Genomic DNA, 22,821 nt, shown 5'->3' on the forward strand with positions numbered 1-22,821 from the left:
GGCATATTCGTTTTCTACAATAAAACATGCCGTGGAAAGAACCTGCACTATAAAATGAATTGCATATAAACACGCCATCCCGCCTGGGCGAGTTTCCCGGCTAAGCGGGATGAAACATCTCGTCCCGGCTATAGACGGGATCATATAAACAGGCCCTAAATTAGCTGCATGATAAAGCGAATTTACGTAACCACGAATTTGCATTCTGTTAATTCAAATTCCATGGAAATCCGCCATGATATTATTGAAATTTAAAGCACTTTTGAACGGTTTTTTCATCGCAAACTTGTTTAGAAAGTGCGCGACCGGAAACTCGTCAATTTGGAAGCAGATGAGTGCGAGGTTATTTTGCTGCTTGTAGGTCCACACGATGGAAGAATAGGAAAATGCATTGCCTGGATGAATTGATATTTAAAGGAATGAAAGAGTACAGGTAAACATAAAGTCATTACATGCAACTATTCAATATAACCAAAGAGCAGCGTGGCAGCGTCTTCAAACAACTTAGCATCAAATGTGGTATAACAACTGCCTAAATAGACAAAGCACTTCTCGACGTTTCGACCTGAGGGCCTAACTCTACTGACGAAGGCCCTCAGGTCGAGACGTCGAGAAGTGTCTTGTCCATTTAGGCAGTTGTTATACCACATTTGATGCTAAGTTCATTACAACTATTAGCCTTTTGCTAAATTATCTGAAAGTAATTTTAATGTTTCCTATTGATGAATTTGATTCAGGTGGCAAGTTTTTCGAAGCACATACGATGGGATTATTTTTTTAGAATAATTATTCAACACCACCGTCTTGTCAACAGGAAAAAAATTGAAGTTCCAACAACAGTGCTAAGGCCAGATGCAGTCTCAAGTTAAAGACTGATAGTTGTTCTCAACATTTCTGGTTTTGTTCAAATCCGTGTACGTCGAGTTATCACCAATCGTACGCCGGTTTAACGACTGGTAATTGTCTTCTGTGTTCATTTTTGTAAGATCAAGTTCTTGGTAATTCAAGTCAACTTCAGATGTTGGAGCGTTTGTGCTTTTGACTTTACGACACAAACATGAGACGATTTTAGAAAGGAAAATTCCAAAGATAATTCCAGATATAAGTGAAACGACAATGATATACCATTCAATTCCACCATTACATTCTTGCGAAATCCTCTCTAAAATATTGAAATATAAAGAATTGTTTCAAGCCCATATTGATGTGGAAGTCAAGTCCGTCTGTAAGCAAATGGTTTGTTTAAAAATACGATGTGAAATCTAACAATTCAGGTTCGTTAAGGTTCTAAATGAATAGGAACTAGTACTTAATATGTCTAGAAAAATTCAAAAAATCCGAAATTTAGACAATTTTTACATCAGATGAACTGACATTGTTATGAGCAGACCCCGTTAGGCCGAGCTGCTTCCACTTTAATCTTTAAGTTCAAAAAACGAGAGGTTTCCCGTTTTCCCATTGGGTTTCCCCCTCCCGTCTTTCCCACTACTGCCTGATTTTCGACCTATAACGTGTGTTCTACCGGGGTTGTTGTTCATATTATATAACGTGTTTTTCACTGTACTATGCAAGAAAACTACGTTTTAAACATTTAACATAGCCCTATCAAAAATCGGTACTTTTTCCCCCCAAAATGCAATGCATATGACATTACACTAGTGCAAAATTACAAAACTAACTATGCTTTTTATCACTTTTTTGCTAGGGGAATGAGCCCAGTTACGAGAATTTTGCCCGGGCCACCCAAAATTCCTTGTGCACGGCTCAATTCTATCGCATTTTACAAGATCCTGCGCAAGTATGCTCAATATAAGTATGTTCACCTTCGTTAATCCTACACGACGTTTGATCGCTCTCTTCCGTGCAGAATTCTGTGCAATTCTCACCATACCAACGCGAGTGGCAAATCTTCAAACCAGATGTTTCATTGCAAAAATAATGACCAGAATCATCGTTTCTACTTTTACAAAATATTTCGCAGTTATCTCCAAACCAGTTAGAACGACATATTTTTCTTCCCGTTTTCTTATCGCATAAGTAAGTGTCAGCATTCCCAGAATTTTCTATGCAGTTGACTGTACAATCAAAACCATACCAATGTGGATGACATTTTCTCTGCCCCGTTGTCTGATTGCAATAATAATTTATAGTTTCAGTACAATTGCAGTTCTTTCCAAACCAATTTAAATGACAAATATATTCCCCGGTCGTTCTATTGCAAGAATAACTCTCCCCAGAATCGCTGTCTTCTTTACAATAGCTTGTACAATTATCCCCATACCAGTTTCTGTGACAGATCTTTAAACCTGTTGTTCTGTTGCAATCATAATGTCCGTTAAAGTCATTGATTGATTGCAAACAAAAAACACTACAATTTTCGCCGAACCAATTGGCAGAACAAATCTTGAAACCAGTATCTTTATCACAGACATATTGTCCAGACGAATCATTCTGTTCTTTGCAATATCTAGTGCAGTTCATTCCATACCAATGTTGATGACAAATTTTCAATCCGTTCTCTTTTTGACATGAATAATGTCCACTCGCTTTATTTTGTTCCTTGCAATAATTCGCACAGTTCATTCCATACCAGTCAGCATTGCAGATTTTCATACCAGAGGTTTTATTACAATGAAAATTTCCAGTTGAATCATTTTTACTTGTACAGTACGTTGTGCAGTTGTTTCCATACCAATTTCGACGACATATCTTATTCCCGGTATTTGGGTCACAATAGAGAGTCTGATTTCTGTTTTTCTGGCAATACGTGGTACAATTTTCACCGAACCAATTTTTATGGCACAATTTCTCTCCCGTCGCGGAGCAGTTATAGTGTCCTTGTTCGCTATTTTTTGGTAAACATAGTTTCGTGCAATCCTTATTGAACCAACCAGGAAGACATATTTTTCTCCCCTGTCCGTAGTCGCAGTTAAAGTGACCTTTGCTGTCGTTACGAGACACACAATGCTTAGCGCAATCTGGCACTAAGTAACCATGGTTACAATAGACTTTAACATCAGCGCTTACAGTTACGTACTTTCCTTTAAAGCTCAGTGGATTAGCTTTTGAAGAAGATAGTGATTTATCAGCCGTTGCTGCCAGTTTTTCTGTGCCATTGTAAATTAACCTGTTCTGTGCGAATAAACGGTCATTCCAAATTTCCAGTAAAAGACTTTGGTCAGCCTGAATAGAGAAAATATTAAAAAACAGGTGTAAAATTGAAGCAAAACCAAATTATCTTTCTGATGGAGCAGAATATATCTTATGGCTTCCTGCTTCGTCGCTATAGCCAGGTACAGGGTGGTAAACTGTTCGACTTTCAAACTGTTTGACGTCATTTTTTGTGCTATATTCATTCCTAAACCTAGCCCCTGGCGATAACTTATCTCTATGGCGTCCTTTTCTGGTCGAGGTAATGATACTTAGAGTACATGCATGTAAGCGAGGTTAAGGTGAACGAATATTCACATTACTAAAGTGATATTATTAAAAGATCGGGCAAAAGTCAATGAAGATATATCTGGTGTGCTCAGTCAAAGCTAATATTTCATGTTGAAACAGCTTCACCGCGTGCACAATTATTTTGAAATTTGCAGGTTTTGAAATTTGAAGGTAGAGTTGAATGATTGAAGGATGTGATGCTATTCGATGATCGCTTAATTATACCAAAAAATTTACCCGCATTGTCTTTGCCGTGCACAAGTTTGCATGAAAATTTTTTTAGCATTTTTCAAGATCATATATCCACTGACCATGGTTTTTCAAGGAGAGAAGAAAAGGCTACGTGTGAGCTTCGTGACGTCAGCGAGATGTCAAATCGAGTTTGCCATAAAATTATGGTTCAGAAGCGAAGAAGCCTTCGTGGATGAAAGTGCAGTCACTGCAGTGATAAACATGTATGTAGAGTTTCATCGTATAAGAATGAACTTTAAAGTGGAGAACAGTCCGTAATGTAAACAAACGCTTTGTTTACATTTTGAAGAACTTTCAAAAACTTAATTTCAGGATCGCAGGCAGCAAAAACTTAATTTTTAGGATCTTAATTCAGGATTTTAGTTCGCTATACTTTTAAATGAGTAACTCGTGAGAGAGAGTTCACGTTCAGAGATATGCGAAACATGCGAAATTTGAGCGATTTTGAAACAAGTCGACTACTCATTGTTAAGAGCATGCTTAACCGACAGGCAGAAGCGACTGTGACCCCTTTATGCTATAAATAAAGGTGCCTGGGTGGCAGGAGACTTGCTAGTAGCATTTACTATGATTTTTACAGACTTACAAGCCATATGTCGTAGAAAAACGTTACAGTTTGTGAAGAATACGTTATGTTTGTGCCACGTCGACCTGGTTTTAATTCTTTCTTTCTCCCATTGAAGGTAAACTCAAAGTAGGGTTTGCAGTTTCTGTTGCTATCAAACCAGCCTATCGAACACGAGGTACCATCTTTTTTTCTATTGCTTGGGTTTTTGTATTGTTTCAGTTCTATCTTCAATTCTCCTGAGCAGGATGTTTTCTAGAGAAAATATTTTTGATATAATTATGATACTATATCATTATCATCAATTACCGTCGTTATAAATTATAATTCCAATAACCACTCAACAGTGAATCGTTTCCAAACAACTTTGAGCAATGAGTCAATTCCGTACAATCATACGCTTAGATGTAGCTAGGGATCTCTAATTTCCCAGTGAATATGTCACAATCTTTACAACCTGTTTCGCTCACGTAGATAGTAGATACTGTTTACAACTGCAAACCTCGGGTGCTCATCTTAGGTACAACGTCAAGACGAAACGAGCGCTTCTTGAAATTGGGCTCCATATAATTGTTCAACCTCTTTATAAACATATAACATTTATTTAAAGCAGAGTTCCAGCGGTGACGTCGTCGAGTTGCCGTCGTACATGCTTACAGCCGACACACATTTTTGCGAACTTTTAGTTTTCAATTTTACTTATCATGCATGTCAGTATGTAATTTTTTATATAACTACTGAAGGATGGCACATTTTGATATGTCCGAGGCCCATAGTTCTCAAAATTTCTTTCAAGAATTTAATTCATTTGCTCCAAGAAACTGGAAATTATCATCGCGTTGGCGAATCGCGTGAGTTGTATGTGCCTCTTTAGAGTTAAGGTCCCTAATATATATCAGCAAATATATAGATTAGTCCTGAAGAATGACAGCGTTAACCATTAGTTTGCCTATTTTCTATTTTACTCCGAGCCATGCAGGCAGGGAGATATAATACAAGGAATCATCCTTCGCCATTTTTAACCCAGCAAACGAGGCTAGCCAGACTAAACATTCTATCATTGGGTGACTCAAATAAATCATAGAAGGACTTGAAAGTAGGAATATTGCCGACATTCGGACTCTTCTATAGGCTTTAATTTCTCACGCTAGGTATTCCTTATTATATCCTTTTACACAAAAGCTTTTAACTGCATGCTCAAACCTGTCGAATACTGCATAATACCCTGGAGCTTGAAACTTCCCTCGCAAACTGAAACAGGTTAATTCGAGTTTCTGCTATTCATGCATTGTTTTAGAGATCTTCCTCTTGCATGCAATCAAGGCCTGGTTAGGTTAAATGCATTCACAGAATGTTTTTAATAAATTAATATCAGCTAGGCTAATAAAATGTGCCATTTTGAACAAGCTACACATACAAATATTTACTACGGAATTATATGAATTTATAATCTGACTAATCTGACTATGCAACTCGATATGCAGATGGCTACAAATGAATATAAATACGAGACGTCTAATGACACAAAATTTTGTAAAATGAAATAAAATTCACCTGCATACATAGACAGAATAGCAGAAAAGCCAAAGCGATATTTCCAAAATTATTCATCCTGAATTGTCCCAGTCACATAGCATATCTTGAAATAGAGTATCCCATGTAGCATTTCAAGCGCTGATAGCTCAGGCAAGTTTTGTCTTGTAGAATGTAGAAATGTGTCCACAGACGATTAGTTATACTAAAGGTAGACGAATGTCACGGCCTTGGGTTGAACAATCATCAGTATAGTTCGATCCAAAAAAAAATAAATGAACTGATCAAAACACTCATGTATTTCGATTGACATATGACATATATGCAATATTAACTCACCTTCATGCAATAACCTACGAAAATTGTGAATTTGAAAGGGAAAACAGCTCAAATTACATTGGAGACAAATAAATATACACAGGCAGACACAAGCATCCGGCAACGATGCTCACATGACAATCTCGTTTTCGAAACGGACGAGTTATTTCATTCAGTATTTTGTTTTCCATTTCACAATTGCTTATTTATTATACTTTATGTTCACGATTAGATATAGCCATGTATTTCTATAGTGTCAGGTTGATCGAGATTGTGAAATGAATGAATATATATACATATGCATGCTCATTACTTGCCATTATCTGTTTTATTCCCGTGATCTTGACCGCAAGATCTGTTGGCGGTTCAGGGTAATGTATCTTAATAACAACCCGATTGGGGAAAAGCTGACCGTATATAAATGATACGAATTAGTGTTTTGTCTGGTGAATATAGGATAAAATTAATGTTTTCTTAATTCTCATTGTGTATTACTATTTCGTATTGAGAAGAAAGGCGCATGTGCGGAAATCGGGCGACCGATCACAACTGAGAATTCTGGATATTCAAGCAACGTGGATGTGTGAGGAAAATGTAATCAAGTTTAAACTCGCCCCGGTGGATCGAAAAGTTTTCAAATATCACTCCAATTAATCCCAAATTGTCCTCGCCATCGCTATTACCCACATCTAATCATCGCTATTACCCACACTAAGCTGCCTACCCGAATCTGCATGCAACGTTTTCGTAGGGTTATATTGCGCTTAAGAGAGGGGGTACACCCGTTTAAAATGATGCACCAATCGGTGAAATTCTACTTCCAATGCAGCTTCATTGTGTGCGGAACGGATGTAATTAAAAGAAAATCAGCAATTAGCATAATTCCCTTCATTTGCCGCGTTGGATATGCGCATCCATCGTCCGATATAAACACAGTAAACATTATAAATACTCGTTTGATTTTGGCATTGATTGCACTCCTTTTCGTTCTAGCTATTACATTAATCGACATGATGTGATACAAAAATTGGGAAAACATGAATCTTATTAATTAATACAAAATTATTTAACGCTTATTATATTGTATCATGGCGGTATAGTCTCTGTCTTTTAATGCCATTGGTTTACCATACAAAGACGTCATACAAAAAGTGGTCTACTATTCCCAATATTACCTATTATTACCTTATTGTAATACTATATTGTGCACTCCCCCTAAAATTTGTATCGATACTAGGTGCATAGTTTTCCTCTGCTGTCTTGCATGTGGTATGAGTCACTTTAATTAAAGATCCTCTGGAAACGATTTTCCTTACTATTTTACATGATATTTTTTACGTCTAACGTCCCTGCATATTATCCTACCTGCAAAGTTCCCGTTATAATGAATGAAGTGTCTGTTTAATAAGAAAAGGGAACAGGGCCGTAGCTAGAAGCTTAATTGGGGGGGTGCATATTCATATATTCGTCTTATGCCCGAATGATTTCTTTTGTATGCTATTGTTCCTACGGTATACAAACATGAATATATGAATATACACCCCCCCAATTAAGCGGTCTAGCTACGGCCTTGAAAGGGAACATATTTCACGCTTAAAATAAAATATATTAATAGTTACAATCGTAAATTTATTCCAAGTGAAAACGCGATAAATCATTAACGAGAAAGTTGTAAGGAAATAACTTGAAGTAGAACGTTATTTTTGTGCAAATTTGATTACAAAATCTTTACTTGGATCAAAAATATCAAAAGCTGGTAGGTTAAAATAAAGAATTTCCCTTGATGTCGTGATTCCGGCGTCAGCTGGCTGCAAATAGTTACTCTGCTTTGTTTGCGGGTGCAGGGTCGTTTTTTTGTGGTACTGGTGGTGCTTGCCTGTTTGGTTTCACCGAATTTGACTCCTTCGATTTTGCTGTACTAGTAGGCTCTTGTTAGAAAAGATAAGATCAACTATTTTTAAACACATTATGCACAAAAGATTCTAATTTTCAAAAGGGGTGTAAATATTCAGAACAACTAATATAACTAAAATACAAACACATTTGACGAAAGAATAAATTCTAACCAATTAGGATTAGCTTAAGGTCGAGGTGGAAAGCTTACAATACGATACTGTCCTGTGGTATCGGGCTGCACAGTTTAGATCTACTAAAAATGACCACCTGGTTGAAATATGGCCGTTATCCTACAGCTCGGTTCCCTCTCGTTGTTAGCTAACAGGGAGTAAACGACCTACGAGGTTAACTCGACGTCGCTACTCAATTAAGGAGATAAATCTAAATGCCACGCCATTTATTTCCCATTTTCACGTCGTCTTTGACATTCGTGTCCTCGGACTAAATCTCCCTATTTTGTTTGAAATAAGCTACGAGAAATTAATTACGCTAATATTGCAGCTTCGTAGAAGCTTTCAAACAGCTATCACGTTCTCGCTGCTTTCATGTCAGCGAGAAGCCCTGAAAATGCCTCATTTGAAGGCGTCGTAAGTAAGACGACACGAGCTCATTGTGTAATTTTTTATACAAATAATTTTTTAAGCATTTAGAATCAAATTCCTAAATTTATGTTCATCGCAATCACTTCTGTACACAGCTGCATTTGTAGCATTTCTAGAAGTCCTATATAATTTCAGAGTTCTCCTGAACTCCTGTATATCACTTACCGAGTTCTCATTAAATTTTTCCATTGCTATCGAATTGGGTTGTGGTGTTGGCTCGTCTCCTGGGTTCTCTCTTGGCTCTTCTCTTGGCTTACAACGTGACAATAATTTTGGACAAGGCTCAGAAAAAAGGTCCTTATCGCCATGAAACATCTTTTCCCAAAAGAAAAACAGCAACCGTGTGTGGTAGCTCACTCTGAAACCAAGGAGTAAAATAACAATCCCTCTGCTAGACTCGTCCCGATAGGAACTTTCCATTAGTGGTGCCACATCATATGCGGTGTCAAGTGCGATAGCAAGCCAAATGCAGGCTATTTCAATGGAAAACACAATGAGAGAGGTCCAGTAAATAAAGAAAGGACCAAAATTTTTGCAAAATGTATAACATGCAGAACATGTACAACATGTACAACATGTGGACCGTGTACAACCTCTACAACATGTACGACCTCTACAACATGTACAACGACAACATTCAGTGTCACCATTACAACAATTTTCAGGAAGACATTCACGTGGCATATCTATACAATGTGTACAACACTGGCAACAATCTTCAGGACAACGACCGCCGCGCTTGTCTTTATCGAAACGTACACGCGGCGTATAGTTCAAAAATATCACAACAAAGTACATTGCGATCGGCCAAAATATCAATGCAATTGATATATGCTTATTCTTTGATGGGCTTTTACCAACTCTAACACTGTAGTATGCCACTGTTAGCAAGCCTAAAACTGTAAGCGACCAGAACGAGCCCTTCTTGCATACTTTACGTGCTTTCGATTTTACGAAATGGAACTCTTTATCGACCAAAACAATGATAATAATGAAGATTGCAGATGCCATTGACAAAATAAACCAGGCAAACATCCAAGATTCTGAGTCATCTAAAAGTCCTTCTTGCTCACAATCGAGAGATGATCCGTGTTCAATGATTAGACACTTCGTGTCGAAATGGAGAAATATTATAAGTGCGATGATACGGGTGACGATCAGTCCGACGTGTATGAACTGAAAACGTAAAAAAAGTAAATTCAATTTTTAATGCAGCTGTCTGATCTATTGTGCGATTGATCCCCGTAATATCATACACATCTGGACAAAATGTACAGATATGACTAATAGAACTATATAATTAATCTCATACTCTGTATTTTATTTATTATACATTTTAACTAGGGCGCATTTAAGGCTGATCGCACGCACGAAAGGCATATTTGCTGCCGTTGCTGCCGCAGCGAGGTCGCCTGAGCGACCGAGCAAGGCAGCAGTCCCTAATTTATGTAGTAGGGGAAGCAAATTTACGAAATAGCGCACTGCATTGTGGTAAAAGATCTCCTACCACAATGCAATGCGGTCGGGTATACTATAAAACGACTCCATGCTTTATACGGTCAGTGTTTCAAATTCAAATTGTTTTTGGAAGGCAGACCAGTGAGGCAGACACTGAGTTAGCCGTGAGATTGTGCTCGCATGACGCATCACTGTTGTATAAACGGACACCAAAAGCGACGTGGTGAACCATACCGTTACTTGGCAATTGGAGTCTTGTGCTTTTGGTCTTTTACAAATACTTGCGCGTTTGGAATTTGAACTTTAATCTATTGTGATTTTAAGGTGTCGTATAACATTTGACTGTCACTTGTTTTATAGCTTTGTCATTTCGATTTTTTTAAAAGGTTTGAAACATATTTTCTTTTACTTTTATCATTGGGGTAAACCTGTGTGGCGTAACTAAAGCATGTATAAGTATTTAACTTTTAAGTTAGTTCTTTGATTGTTTCATTTAAGGGGCTAAAGCCTTAGGGTTTTAGTTTCACAAATACCTCGCGCATTTGGAATTTGACCTTTGATCTATTGTAATTTGAAGTGTCGTATAACATTTGACTATAATTTGCGTAACCATGGTATGAATTTTTAACAAGCAAGTATTTTGCGCATGCTATTTCTATAAGAGTATAGGCAGCAATACTGCCTTTAGGTAACCTAGTCATATAATTTGTAGGACTACAAACTAAAGCGATTATTGAAAATTCTGGCCTCTGATTGGTCGACTGACCTCATATTAATTAACACGCAATAATCACCCAAGCCTTGCCTTAGTTCTGGCCCATAGACTCGATATATTTTATGTAAACATATTTCATTAAATTCTTACAGCTCTTCACAGCAATTATTACCCCTTCTTTACCTCCAGGGGTTTACCGCCCCTTCCACATTTGTCCAAGATTATCATCCCTTTCTTACTTCCCTGGGATTGTCACCCCTTCTTTGCTTCTATGGACTCTTTGCAGGGACAAATAATTTCAGACTTATATTTTCTGTCCCTCCAAACAGTCCATAGCTGCTTTGGGGTTCGCGATTAGACTCAGTATCCTGCTCGATTGGGAAATGGCTAATTACGGCTGATTAAATGGAAACCAGGCTTTAGTTCTAAAGGATTATCACCCCTATAAGACATTCAAGTTAGGAGATTTCAACCGGATGCGTATTTTAGATAAAATTATTGTGTATGGCCAATTGTAAGACAATTTTGTAAACAACTATTTCTGGAGTACTTCAACCCGACAACCTATTTTTCCACAAATTAGTTCTGATCTTTTCAAAAACAGATATTAATGCCGTGTAATGGCGAAGTTAGGTTTTCACTTGTGACGCATGCACCGCAATTTTTTGTTATAATTATGATTCGTTTCTTTAACTAAGGGGCTGTTCACATGAGCCCAGTTTCCGAGATTTAACGAACGTTAACAGGATTTTGAGGTATTGAAATGAGTAAATATAACATGATTCTGGACTGGCAGTCGTGTTTTCATCCAGTGAGCTCTATATATAGATGGAATAGTAACTTCGCTCATTTCGCTAATGTTCAAGTGAAGCCAAGGATGGCGGAAATTGAAGGAGCTATTGGAGGACACCCCAGTCCTCTTAGATGCACGGTCAAACTGAATTCATGTTTATTTTGGCTATTTTTTGATATTTTTAGCGGGAAATGGTAGAATTTTTAATTAAAGTTAACTGCTGATGCTCTGTGTTTGGATATTTTTTAAATTTGCTAAGGAAGGAGCAATATCTCAAGAGAAGTGAGTGTGGGTTGTTGACGTTTTCGCAAATAACAGAATACACTCAAAAATACAAATAAAATGTTACCTTATCTCAGTTTTAAGAGAAAAGATATGTATTAAGCTGTCTTCCATAAAAACAATAATTTGCAAAGAAATTATCCGAAACATACGAGATTCAAAATTCAACTAAAAATATGGCATTTTTATACGAACGTTTCATGCAGGAAGAAAAGCTTTAAAAACTGCCCCGTGCTACCACGATTGGCAAAAATAAAGGACTATGAGTGTCTTAATACTGGGTCAAAATTACAAGGTAAAGCAAAAGTTTGAAGCGTACTTGTACTCAATGGGAAAAGTGGGAAATAGTGGGAAATAGTAGGAAAATACAGTAGTCAGATAAGGTAGATGCAGAGAAACAGATTGCCATAAAAAAATCAACTTTGTTTCCATTCTTATTCTTTTAAAATGAAGAAAACCACAAAAATCTGAGGTTTCAAAGTCATTACTCCCGATCAAAACAATGAAAAAAATACTTGACCGCCCACGTAGGAAGACTGGGGTGTCCTACAATAGCTCCTTTAATTTACGCCATATTTGGCTTTACTTTTAGCAACCAAGTTACTACTCCATATATATAGAGAGGTCACTGTTATCATCCAAACAATAGCATGTGATTGTTTGGTTTAAAAAAGACTCTTTTCAATACCTCAAAGTGCGTTTTACGCTTTGTTAAACATAGGCAACCGGTCTCATGTGAACAGCCCCTTACTATTCTAGCGCTCAAAATCAAAATATAACTGTAGCTAATGATGACAAGCTGTTGAATTATATTTTATTTATCCACAATTATAGAGTTTCTGTTATCGCTATTATTTCAATAGGGTGTACTTTTTTATACACCCTGTAGTAATGTTCAAAAATTTTAATAGCAAAACAATCGCTCTTAATGAAGATCAGCCGTGCAAAAGAATATAATAATCTGAGTAAAACATGTCACTCAAGAACTTCTAACTCATCGATCCAGGTAATCTTTGTCAAACACAAACGCAGTTGACTGTTCAATGTCATCGTCTCTCTAAAGATAACTCCTATTTTTGGATTAATGACCACTTCAGGTAACCTTTGTGAAATTAGAACAGCTATGCGGCAATTTGCATATAGATTAGCGTCATTTTTTTACTCACGCTGTTTAAACATGCAACCCCCAAATGAGAAATAAGCGTCTACACGTCTAGCTATGGAGTATGGCCTTGTTTGCGAGGGCGACAAATAATACCATAGAATCTCTAGAATTTGCAATTAAACGCTTTTAGAAGTAGAACTTGTGTTATTATTGCCCAAACTCTATACTGCATGATTGTATATTTACGACATGATTCACCAACATGATGCTATTATATTTTGTTAGGCATCACTGACTAGAGCGCCCTATTGCTAACTTTAATTTCAAGCATCATTTAGACTTCGATTGCAACTTTAAAACCATATATTAAACATATATATCAATGCAGGCGATTTCAAATTTCCGAATATCGCAAAATTCCTTAATCTTCTTTAGAAAAACACCTATAGTCGATGTCAGTACGATCGTATTGTTTGGCGACAAACCTACCGAATGCCGAACAATTTTAGCGATTAAACCGGCACTTCTGGCACAAGTTTAGTAGCTGGGAATTGTTTCAATGTATGTCGACGATGCGCCTTGAAGCCAGCTGTATATTCAGGCTATATAGCGTCGATCGATTATGCAAATATTTAGCGTTATACTGTGTACAGATTTATACACGCACAGCATAGAACATACAAACAGAGTACATATACCTATATAGACCTGTGAATTCCGACATATACTCTGACACCTCCGGCAATGTCAACGAGGTCTAATCGCGTCTTACAAAGAAACAGTTGGAACAAATTTTATGTAAGTTTTCAAATTGATATATAGTTTAACAATTTTACACTATTTTTTTTCTATACGCACTGTACCTCCAAAACTACGCCACACATTTACGATTACAGCAGGTTTCGTCTGTATCCATATTACCCGTTTTCAGACTTCGTTCCTTTAGTCAGCCCATGCGTCGGTCAGGAGCCTATTGGCATATGCACTATTGTAATCATAGCTACAAATCAAATGAAAACTAGAGACAAAGAAAATTCCGGACCTCATGGAGACAAAACATCTTTGCATACCATGCAAACGTGAAAAAAAGTAATAGCAGATTAATTACTTTAAATCGCTCCACAGCAACTTAGAATGAAACAGTAAAAATGATGTAAAAGCAAGTTATATAGAAAAAATATTGTGGCTGAGATAAGGCACACGAGGGGATAAAGATTCGGAGAGCGATAGTTGAAAAAAAGGAGTGTCGCAGTGACCTATACATCCAGTTGTGAAACTAGAGGGTAATACTGGGTCAAAATTACAAGGTAAAGCAAAAGTTTGAAGCGTACTTGTACTCAATGGGAAAAGTGGGAAAGAGTGGGAAATGGTAGGAAAATACAGTAGTCAGATAAGGTAGATGCAGAGAAACAGATTGCCATAAAAAAATCAACTTTGTTTCCATTCTTATTCTTTTAAAATGAAGAAAACCACAAAAATCTGAGGTTTCAAAGTCATCACTCCCGATCAAAACAATGAAAAAAATACTTGACCGCCCACGTAGGAAGACTGGGGTGTCCTACAATAGCTCCTTTAATTTACGCCATATTTGGCTTTACTTTTAGCAACCAAGTTACTACTCCATATATATAGAGAGGTCACTGTTATCATCCAAACAATAGCATGTGATTGTTTGGTTTAAAAAAGACTCTTTTCAATACCTCAAAGTGCGTTTTACGCTTTGTTAAACATAGGCAACCGGTCTCATGTGAACAGCCCCTTACTATTCTAGCGCTCAAAATCAAAATATAACTGTAGCTAATGATGACAAGCTGTTGAATTATATTTTATTTATCCACAATTATAGAGTTTCTGTTATCGCTATTATTTCAATAGGGTGTACTTTTTTATATACACCCTGTAGTAATGTTCAAAAATTTTAATAGCAAAACAATCGCTCTTAATGAAGATCAGCCGTGCAAAAGAATATAATAATCTGAGTAAAACATGTCACTCAAGAACTTCTAACTCATCGATCCAGGTAATCTTTGTCAAACACAACGCAGTTGACTGTTCAATGTCATCGTCTCTCTAAAGATAACTCCTATTTTTGGATTAATGACCACTTCAGGTAACCTTTGTGAAATTAGAACAGCTATGCGGCAATTTGCATATAGATTAGCGTCATTTTTTTACTCACGCTGTTTAAACATGCAACCCCCAAATGAGAAATAAGCGTCTACACGTCTAGCTATGGAGTATGGCCTTGTTTGCGAGGGCGACAAATAATACCATAGAATCTCTAGAATTTGCAATTAAACGCTTTTAGAAGTAGAACTTGTGTTATTATTGCCCAAACTCTCCTATACTGCATGATTGTATATTTACGACATGATTCACCAACATGATGCTATTATATTTTGTTAGGCATCACTGACTAGAGCGCCCTATTGCTAACTTTAATTTCAAGCATCATTTAGACTTCGATTGCAACTTTAAAACCATATATTAAACATATATATCAATGCAGGCGATTTCAAATTTCCGAATATCGCAAAATTCCTTAATCTTCTTTAGAAAAACACCTATAGTCGATGTCAGTACGATCGTATTGTTTGGCGACAAACCTACCGAATGCCGAACAATTTTAGCGATTAAACCGGCACTTCTGGCACAAGTTTAGTAGCTGGGAATTGTTTCAATGTATGTCGACGATGCGCCTTGAAGCCAGCTGTATATTCAGGCTATATAGCGTCGATCGATTATGCAAATATTTAGCGTTATACTGTGTACAGATTTATACACGCACAGCATAGAACATACAAACAGAGTACATATACCTATATAGACCTGTGAATTCCGACATATACTCTGACACCTCCGGCAATGTCAACGAGGTCTAATCGCGTCTTACAAAGAAACAGTTGGAACAAATTTTATGTAAGTTTTCAAATTGATATATAGTTTAACAATTTTACACTATTTTTTTTCTATACGCACTGTACCTCCAAAACTACATACGCCACACATTTACGATTACAGCAGGTTTCGTCTGTATCCATATTACCCGTTTTTCAGACTTCGTTCCTTTAGTCAGCCCATGCGTCGGTCAGGAGCCTATTGGCATATGCACTATTGTAATCATAGCTACAAATCAAATGAAAACTAGAGACAAAGAAAATTCCGGACCTCATGGAGACAAAACATCTTTGCATACCATGCAAACGTGAAAAAAAGTAATAGCAGATTAATTACTTTAAATCGCTCCACAGCAACTTAGAATGAAACAGTAAAAATGATGTAAAAGCAAGTTATATAGAAAAAATATTGTGGCTGAGATAAGGCACACGAGGGGATAAAGATTCGGAGAGCGATAGTTGAAAAAAAGGAGTGTCGCAGTGACCTATACATCCAGTTGTGAAACTAGAGGGTAATACTGGGTCAAAATTACAAGGTAAAGCAAAAGTTTGAAGCGTACTTGTACTCAATGGGAAAAGTGGGAAAGAGTGGGAAATGGTAGGAAAATACAGTAGTCAGATAAGGTAGATGCAGAGAAACAGATTGCCATAAAAAAATCAACTTTGTTTCCATTCTTATTCTTTTAAAATGAAGAAAACCACAAAAATCTGAGGTTTCAAAGTCATCACTCCCGATCAAAACAATGAAAAAAATACTTGACCGCCCACGTAGGAAGACTGGGGTGTCCTACAATAGCTCCTTTAATTTACGCCATATTTGGCTTCACTTTTAGCAACCAAGTTACTACTCCATATATATAGAGAGGTCACTGTTATCATCCAAACAATAGCATGTGATTGTTTGGTTTAAAAAAGACTCTTTTCAATACCTCAAAGTGCGTTTTACGCTTTGTTAAACATAGGCAACCGGTCTCATGTGAACAGCCCCTTACTATTCTAGCGCTCAAAATCAAAATATAACTGTAGCTAATGATGACAAGCTGTTGAATTATATTTTATTTATCCACAATTATAGAGTTTCTGTTATCGCTATTATTTCAATAGGGTGTACTTTTTTATACACCCTGTAGTAATGTTCAAAAATTTTAATAGCAAAACAATCGCTCTTAATGAAGATCAGCCGTGCAAAAGAATATAATAATCTGAGTAAAACATGTCACTCAAGAACTTCTAACTCATCGATCCAGGTAATCTTTGTCAAACACAACGCAGTTGACTGTTCAATGTCATCGTCTCTCTAAAGATAACTCCTATTTTTGGATTAATGACCACTTCAGGTAACCTTTGTGAAATTAGAACAGCTATGCGGCAATTTGCATATAGATTAGCGTCATTTTTTTACTCACGCTGTTTAAACATGCAACCCCCAAATGAGAAATAAGCGTCTACACGTCTAGCTATGGAGTATGGCCTTGTTTGCGAGGGCGACAAATAATACCATAGAATCTCTAGAATTTGCAATTAAACGCTTTTAGAAGTAGAACTTGTGTTATTATTGCCCAAACTCTCCTATACTGCATGATTGTATATTTACGACATGATTCACCAACATGATGCTATTATATTTTGTTAGGCATCACTGACTAGAGCGCCCTATTGCTAACTTTAATTTCAAGCATCATTTAGACTTCGATTGCAACTTTAAAACCATATATTAAACATATATATCAATGCAGGCGATTTCAAATTTCCGAATATCGCAAAATTCCTTAATCTTCTTTAGAAAAACACCTATAGTCGATGTCAGTACGATCGTATTGTTTGGCGACAAACCTACCGAATGCCGAACAATTTTAGCGATTAAACCGGCACTTCTGGCACAAGTTTAGTAGCTGGGAATTGTTTCAATGTATGTCGACGATGCGCCTTGAAGCCAGCTGTATATTCAGGCTATATAGCGTCGATCGATTATGCAAATATTTAGCGTTATACTGTGTACAGATTTATACACGCACAGCATAGAACATACAAACAGAGTACATATACCTATATAGACCTGTGAATTCCGACATATACTCTGACACCTCCGGCAATGTCAACGAGGTCTAATCGCGTCTTACAAAGAAACAGTTGGAACAAATTTTATGTAAGTTTTCAAATTGATATATAGTTTAACAATTTTACACTATTTTTTTTCTATACGCACTGTACCTCCAAAACTACATACGCCACACATTTACGATTACAGCAGGTTTCGTCTGTATCCATATTACCCGTTTTTCAGACTTCGTTCCTTTAGTCAGCCCATGCGTCGGTCAGGAGCCTATTGGCATATGCACTATTGTAATCATAGCTACAAATCAAATGAAAACTAGAGACAAAGAAAATTCCGGACCTCATGGAGACAAAACATCTTTGCATACCATGCAAACGTGAAAAAAAGTAATAGCAGATTAATTACTTTAAATCGCTCCACAGCAACTTAGAATGAAACAGTAAAAATGATGTAAAAGCAAGTTATATAGAAAAAATATTGTGGCTGAGATAAGGCACACGAGGGGATAAAGATTCGGAGAGCGATAGTTGAAAAAAAGGAGTGTCGCAGTGACCTATACATCCAGTTGTGAAACTAGAGGGTAATACTGGGTCAAAATTACAAGGTAAAGCAAAAGTTTGAAGCGTACTTGTACTCAATGGGAAAAGTGGGAAAGAGTGGGAAATGGTAGGAAAATACAGTAGTCAGATAAGGTAGATGCAGAGAAACAGATTGCCATAAAAAAATCAACTTTGTTTCCATTCTTATTCTTTTAAAATGAAGAAAACCACAAAAATCTGAGGTTTCAAAGTCATCACTCCCGATCAAAACAATGAAAAAAATACTTGACCGCCCACGTAGGAAGACTGGGGTGTTCCTACAATAGCTCCTTTAATTTACGCCATATTTGGCTTACTTTTAGCAACCAAGTTACTACTCCATATATATAGAGAGGTCACTGTTATCATCCAAACAATAGCATGTGATTGTTTGGTTTAAAAAAGACTCTTTTCAATACCTCAAAGTGCGTTTTACGCTTTGTTAAACATAGGCAACCGGTCTCATGTGAACAGCCCCTTACTATTCTAGCGCTCAAAATCAAAATATAACTGTAGCTTGATGACAAGCTGTTGAATTATATTTTATTTATCCACAATTATAGAGTTTCTGTTATCGCTATTATTTCAATAGGGTGTACTTTTTTATATACACCCTGTAGTAATGTTCAAAATTTAATAGCAAAACAATCGCTCTTAATGAAGATCAGCCGTGCAAAAGAATATAATAATCTGAGTAAAACATGTCACTCAAGAACTTCTAACTCATCGATCCAGGTAATCTTTGTCAAACACAACGCAGTTGACTGTTCAATGTCATCGTCTCTCTAAAGATAACTCCTATTTTTGGATTAATGACCACTTCAGGTAACCTTTGTGAAATTAGAACAGCTATGCGGCAATTTGCATATAGATTAGCGTCATTTTTTTACTCACGCTGTTTAAACATGCAACCCCCAAATGAGAAATAAGCGTCTACACGTCTAGCTATGGCCTTGTTTGCGAGGGCGACAAATAATACCATAGAATCTCTAGAATTTGCAATTAAACGCTTTTAGAAGTAGAACTTGTGTTATTATTGCCCAAACTCTCCTATACTGCATGATTGTATATTTACGACATGATTCACCAACATGATGCTATTATATTTTGTTAGGCATCACTGACTAGAGCGCCCTATTGCTAACTTTAATTTCAAGCATCATTTAGACTTCGATTGCAACTTTAAAACCATATATTAAACATATATATCAATGCAGGCGATTTCAAATTTCCGAATATCGCAAAATTCCTTAATCTTCTTTAGAAAAACACCTATAGTCGATGTCAGTACGATCGTATTGTTTGGCGACAAACCTACCGAATGCCGAACAATTTTAGCGATTAAACCGGCACTTCTGGCACAAGTTTAGTAGCTGGGAATTGTTTCAATGTATGTCGACGATCGATGCGCCTTGAAGCCAGCTGTATATTCAGGCTATATAGCGTCGATCGATTATGCAAATATTTAGCGTTATACTGTGTACAGATTTATACACGCACAGCATAGAACATACAAACAGAGTACATATACCTATATAGACCTGTGAATTCCGACATATACTCTGACACCTCCGGCAATGTCAACGAGGTCTAATCGCGTCTTACAAAGAAACAGTTGGAACAAATTTTATGTAAGTTTTCAAATTGATATATAGTTTAACAATTTTACACTATTTTTTTTCTATACGCACTGTACCTCCAAAACTACATACGCCACACATTTACGATTACAGCAGGTTTCGTCTGTATCCATATTACCCGTTTTTCAGACTTCGTTCCTTTAGTCAGCCCATGCGTCGGTCAGGAGCCTATTGGCATATGCACTATTGTAATCATAGCTACAAATCAAATGAAAACTAGAGACAAAGAAAATTCCGGACCTCATGGAGACAAAACATCTTTGCATACCATGCAAACGTGAAAAAAAGTAATAGCAGATTAATTACTTTAAATCGCTCCACAGCAACTTAGAATGAAACAGTAAAAATGATGTAAAAGCAAGTTATATAGAAAAAATATTGTGGCTGAGATAAGGCACACGAGGGGATAAAGATTCGGAGAGCGATAGTTGAAAAAAAGGAGTGTCGCAGTGACCTATACATCCAGTTGTGAAACTAGAGGGTAATACTGGGTCAAAATTACAAGGTAAAGCAAAAGTTTGAAGCGTACTTGTACTCAATGGGAAAAGTGGGAAAGAGTGGGAAATGGTAGGAAAATACAGTAGTCAGATAAGGTAGATGCAGAGAAACAGATTGCCATAAAAAAATCAACTTTGTTTCCATTCTTATTCTTTTAAAATGAAGAAAACCACAAAAATCTGAGGTTTCAAAGTCATCACTCCCGATCAAAACAATGAAAAAAATACTTGACCGCCCACGTAGGAAGACTGGGGTGTCCTACAATAGCTCCTTTAATTTACGCCATATTTGGCTTTACTTTTATCAACCAAGTTACTACTCCATATATATAGAGAGGTCACTGTTATCATCCAAACAATAGCATGTGATTGTTTGGTTTAAAAAAGACTCTTTTCAATACCTCAAAGTGCGTTTTACGCTTTGTTAAACATAGGCAACCGGTCTCATGTGAACAGCCCTTACTATTCTAGCGCTCAAAGTCAAAATATAACTGTAATGATGACAAGCTGTTGAATTATATTTTATTTATCCACAACTATAGAGTTTCTGTTATCGCTATTATTTCAATAGGGGGTACTTTTTTATATACACTCTGTAGTAATGTTCACAAATGTTAATAGCAAAACAATCGCTCTTAATGAAGATCAGCCGTGCAAAAGAATATAATAATCTGAGTAAAACATGTCACTCAAGAACTTCTAACTCATCGATCCAGGTAATCTTTGTCAAACACAACGCAGTTGACTGTTCAATGTCATCGTCTCTCTAAAGATAACTCCTATTTTTGGATTAATGACCACTTCAGGTAACTTCTGTGAAATTACAACTGCTACGCGGGGATTTGCATATAGATTAGCGTCATTTTTTTACTCACGCTGTTTAAACATGCAACCCCCAAATGAGAAATAAGCGTCTACACGTCTAGCTATGGCCTTGTTTGCGAGGGCGACAAATAATACCATAGAATCTCTAGAATTTGCAATTAAACGCTTTTAGAAGTAGAACTTGTGTTATTATTGCCCAAACTTTTCTATACTGCATGTATATTTACGACATGATTCGCCAACATGATGCTATTATATTTTGTTATGCATCACTGACTAGAGCGCCCTATTGCTAACTTTAATTTCAAGCATCATTTAGACTTCGATTGCAACTTTAAAACCATATATTAAACATATATATCAATGCAGGCGATTTCAAATTTCCGAATATCGCAGAATTCCTTAATCGGCTTTAGAAAAACACCTATGGTCGATGTCAGTACGATCGTATTGTTTGGCGACAAACCTACCGAATGCCGAACAATTTTAGCGATTAAACCGGCACTTCTGACACAAGTTTAGTAGGTGGGAATTGTTTCAATGTATGTCGACGATGCGCCTTGAAGTCAGCTGTATATTCAGGCTATATATAGCGTCGATCGATTATGCAAATATTTAGCGTTATACTGTGTACAGATTTATACACGCACAGCATAGAACATACAAACAGAGTACATACAGTGAATTCCGACATATACTCTGACACTCTAACCAATTCAACCTCAATGTCAACGAGGTCTAATCGCGTCTTACAACGAAACAGTTAGAACAAATTTATGTAAGTTTTCAAATTGATATAGTTTAACAATTTTACACTATTTATTTTTCTATACGCAGTATACCTCCAAAACGAAATACGCCACACATTTACAATTACAGCAGGTTTCCTCGGTATCCATATTACCCGTTTTTCAGACTTCGTTCCTTTAGTCAGCCCTTGCGTCGGTCAGGAGCCTGTTGGTGTATGCACTATTGTAATCATAGCTACAAATCAAATGAAAACTAGAGACAAAGAAAATTCCGGACCCCATGGAGACAAAACATCTTTGCATACCAAACGTGAAAAAAAAGTAATAGCAGATTAATTACTTCAAATCGCATCACAGCAACTTAGAATGAAACGGTAGAAATTATGTAAAAGCAAGTTATATAAAAAATATATTGTAGCTGAGATAAGGCACACGAGGGGAAAAAGATATCTATACGGTTAAAAATGGAACGATTCGAAGGCAGAGGGCAGATTTTCATGGAAAGGCGCCTTTGCACCGACGAATTGTGAAGACGCTAAAGATAATAAATTCTAATTAAATTGGGAAGATAAACAAACATTTCTTTGCCTGCGTGAAGCCGAAACGTGTAAATATTGGC

The 22,821-nt window shown here is 36.8% G+C and overlaps 2 protein-coding genes across 3 annotated transcripts; both read right to left on the minus strand.

Annotated features, from left to right (window-relative positions):
* Nucleotides 1–623: 623 nt before the first annotated feature.
* LOC114516580 (protein draper-like) lies at nucleotides 624–3,338 on the minus strand. Its single transcript, XM_028536107.1, has 3 exons — nucleotides 3,231–3,338; nucleotides 1,824–3,183; nucleotides 624–1,162 (listed from the first exon to the last, which is right to left on the minus strand). The coding sequence occupies exons 1-3, from the start codon at nucleotides 3,336–3,338 to the stop codon at nucleotides 861–863; spliced, it is 1,770 nt and encodes a 589-aa protein (XP_028391908.1). The 3' UTR covers nucleotides 624–860.
* Nucleotides 3,339–7,607: 4,269 nt separating this feature from the next.
* Nucleotides 7,608–22,470, minus strand: LOC114516684. 2 transcript variants are annotated; one of them, XM_028536227.1, is made up of 3 exons: nucleotides 22,296–22,470; nucleotides 8,773–9,783; nucleotides 7,608–8,037 (listed from the first exon to the last, which is right to left on the minus strand). In XM_028536227.1, exons 1-3 carry the CDS (start codon nucleotides 22,350–22,352, stop codon nucleotides 7,996–7,998), a joined length of 1,110 nt encoding a protein of 369 aa, XP_028392028.1. In that variant the 5' UTR covers nucleotides 22,353–22,470; the 3' UTR covers nucleotides 7,608–7,995. The 2 variants fall into 2 exon arrangements, with proteins under 2 accessions (XP_028392028.1, XP_028392027.1); XM_028536226.1 differs by lacking the exon at nucleotides 22,296–22,470 and adding an exon at nucleotides 15,945–16,076.
* Between the last annotated feature and the right edge of the window lie 351 nt (nucleotides 22,471–22,821).

Source organism: Dendronephthya gigantea, unplaced genomic scaffold, assembly GCF_004324835.1.
Source record: "Dendronephthya gigantea isolate DGI-Jeju-01 unplaced genomic scaffold, DenGig_1.0 000006F, whole genome shotgun sequence".
In the NCBI taxonomy this organism is placed as follows: domain Eukaryota; kingdom Metazoa; phylum Cnidaria; class Anthozoa; order Malacalcyonacea; family Nephtheidae; genus Dendronephthya; species Dendronephthya gigantea.

Coding starts and splice junctions, on each gene's coding strand:
- LOC114516580 (XM_028536107.1), bottom strand. CDS start 3,338: ATGACGTCAAACAGTTTGAAAGTCGAACAGTTTACCACCCTGTACCTG. Junction 3,184..3,230: donor TCCATCAGAAAGATAATTTG/GTTTTGCTTCAA, acceptor TTCTCTATTCAG/GCTGACCAAAGTCTTTTACT. Junction 1,163..1,823: donor GTCGTGTAGGATTAACGAAG/GTGAACATACTT, acceptor TCAATATTTTAG/AGAGGATTTCGCAAGAATGT.
- LOC114516684 (XM_028536227.1), bottom strand. CDS start 22,352: ATGGATACCGAGGAAACCTGCTGTAATTGTAAATGTGTGGCGTATTTC. Junction 9,784..22,295: donor TGGCGTATTTCGTTTTGGAG/GTATACTGCGTA, acceptor TTACGTTTTCAG/TTCATACACGTCGGACTGAT. Junction 8,038..8,772: donor AAAAATTTAATGAGAACTCG/GTAAGTGATATA, acceptor TTTTCTAACAAG/AGCCTACTAGTACAGCAAAA.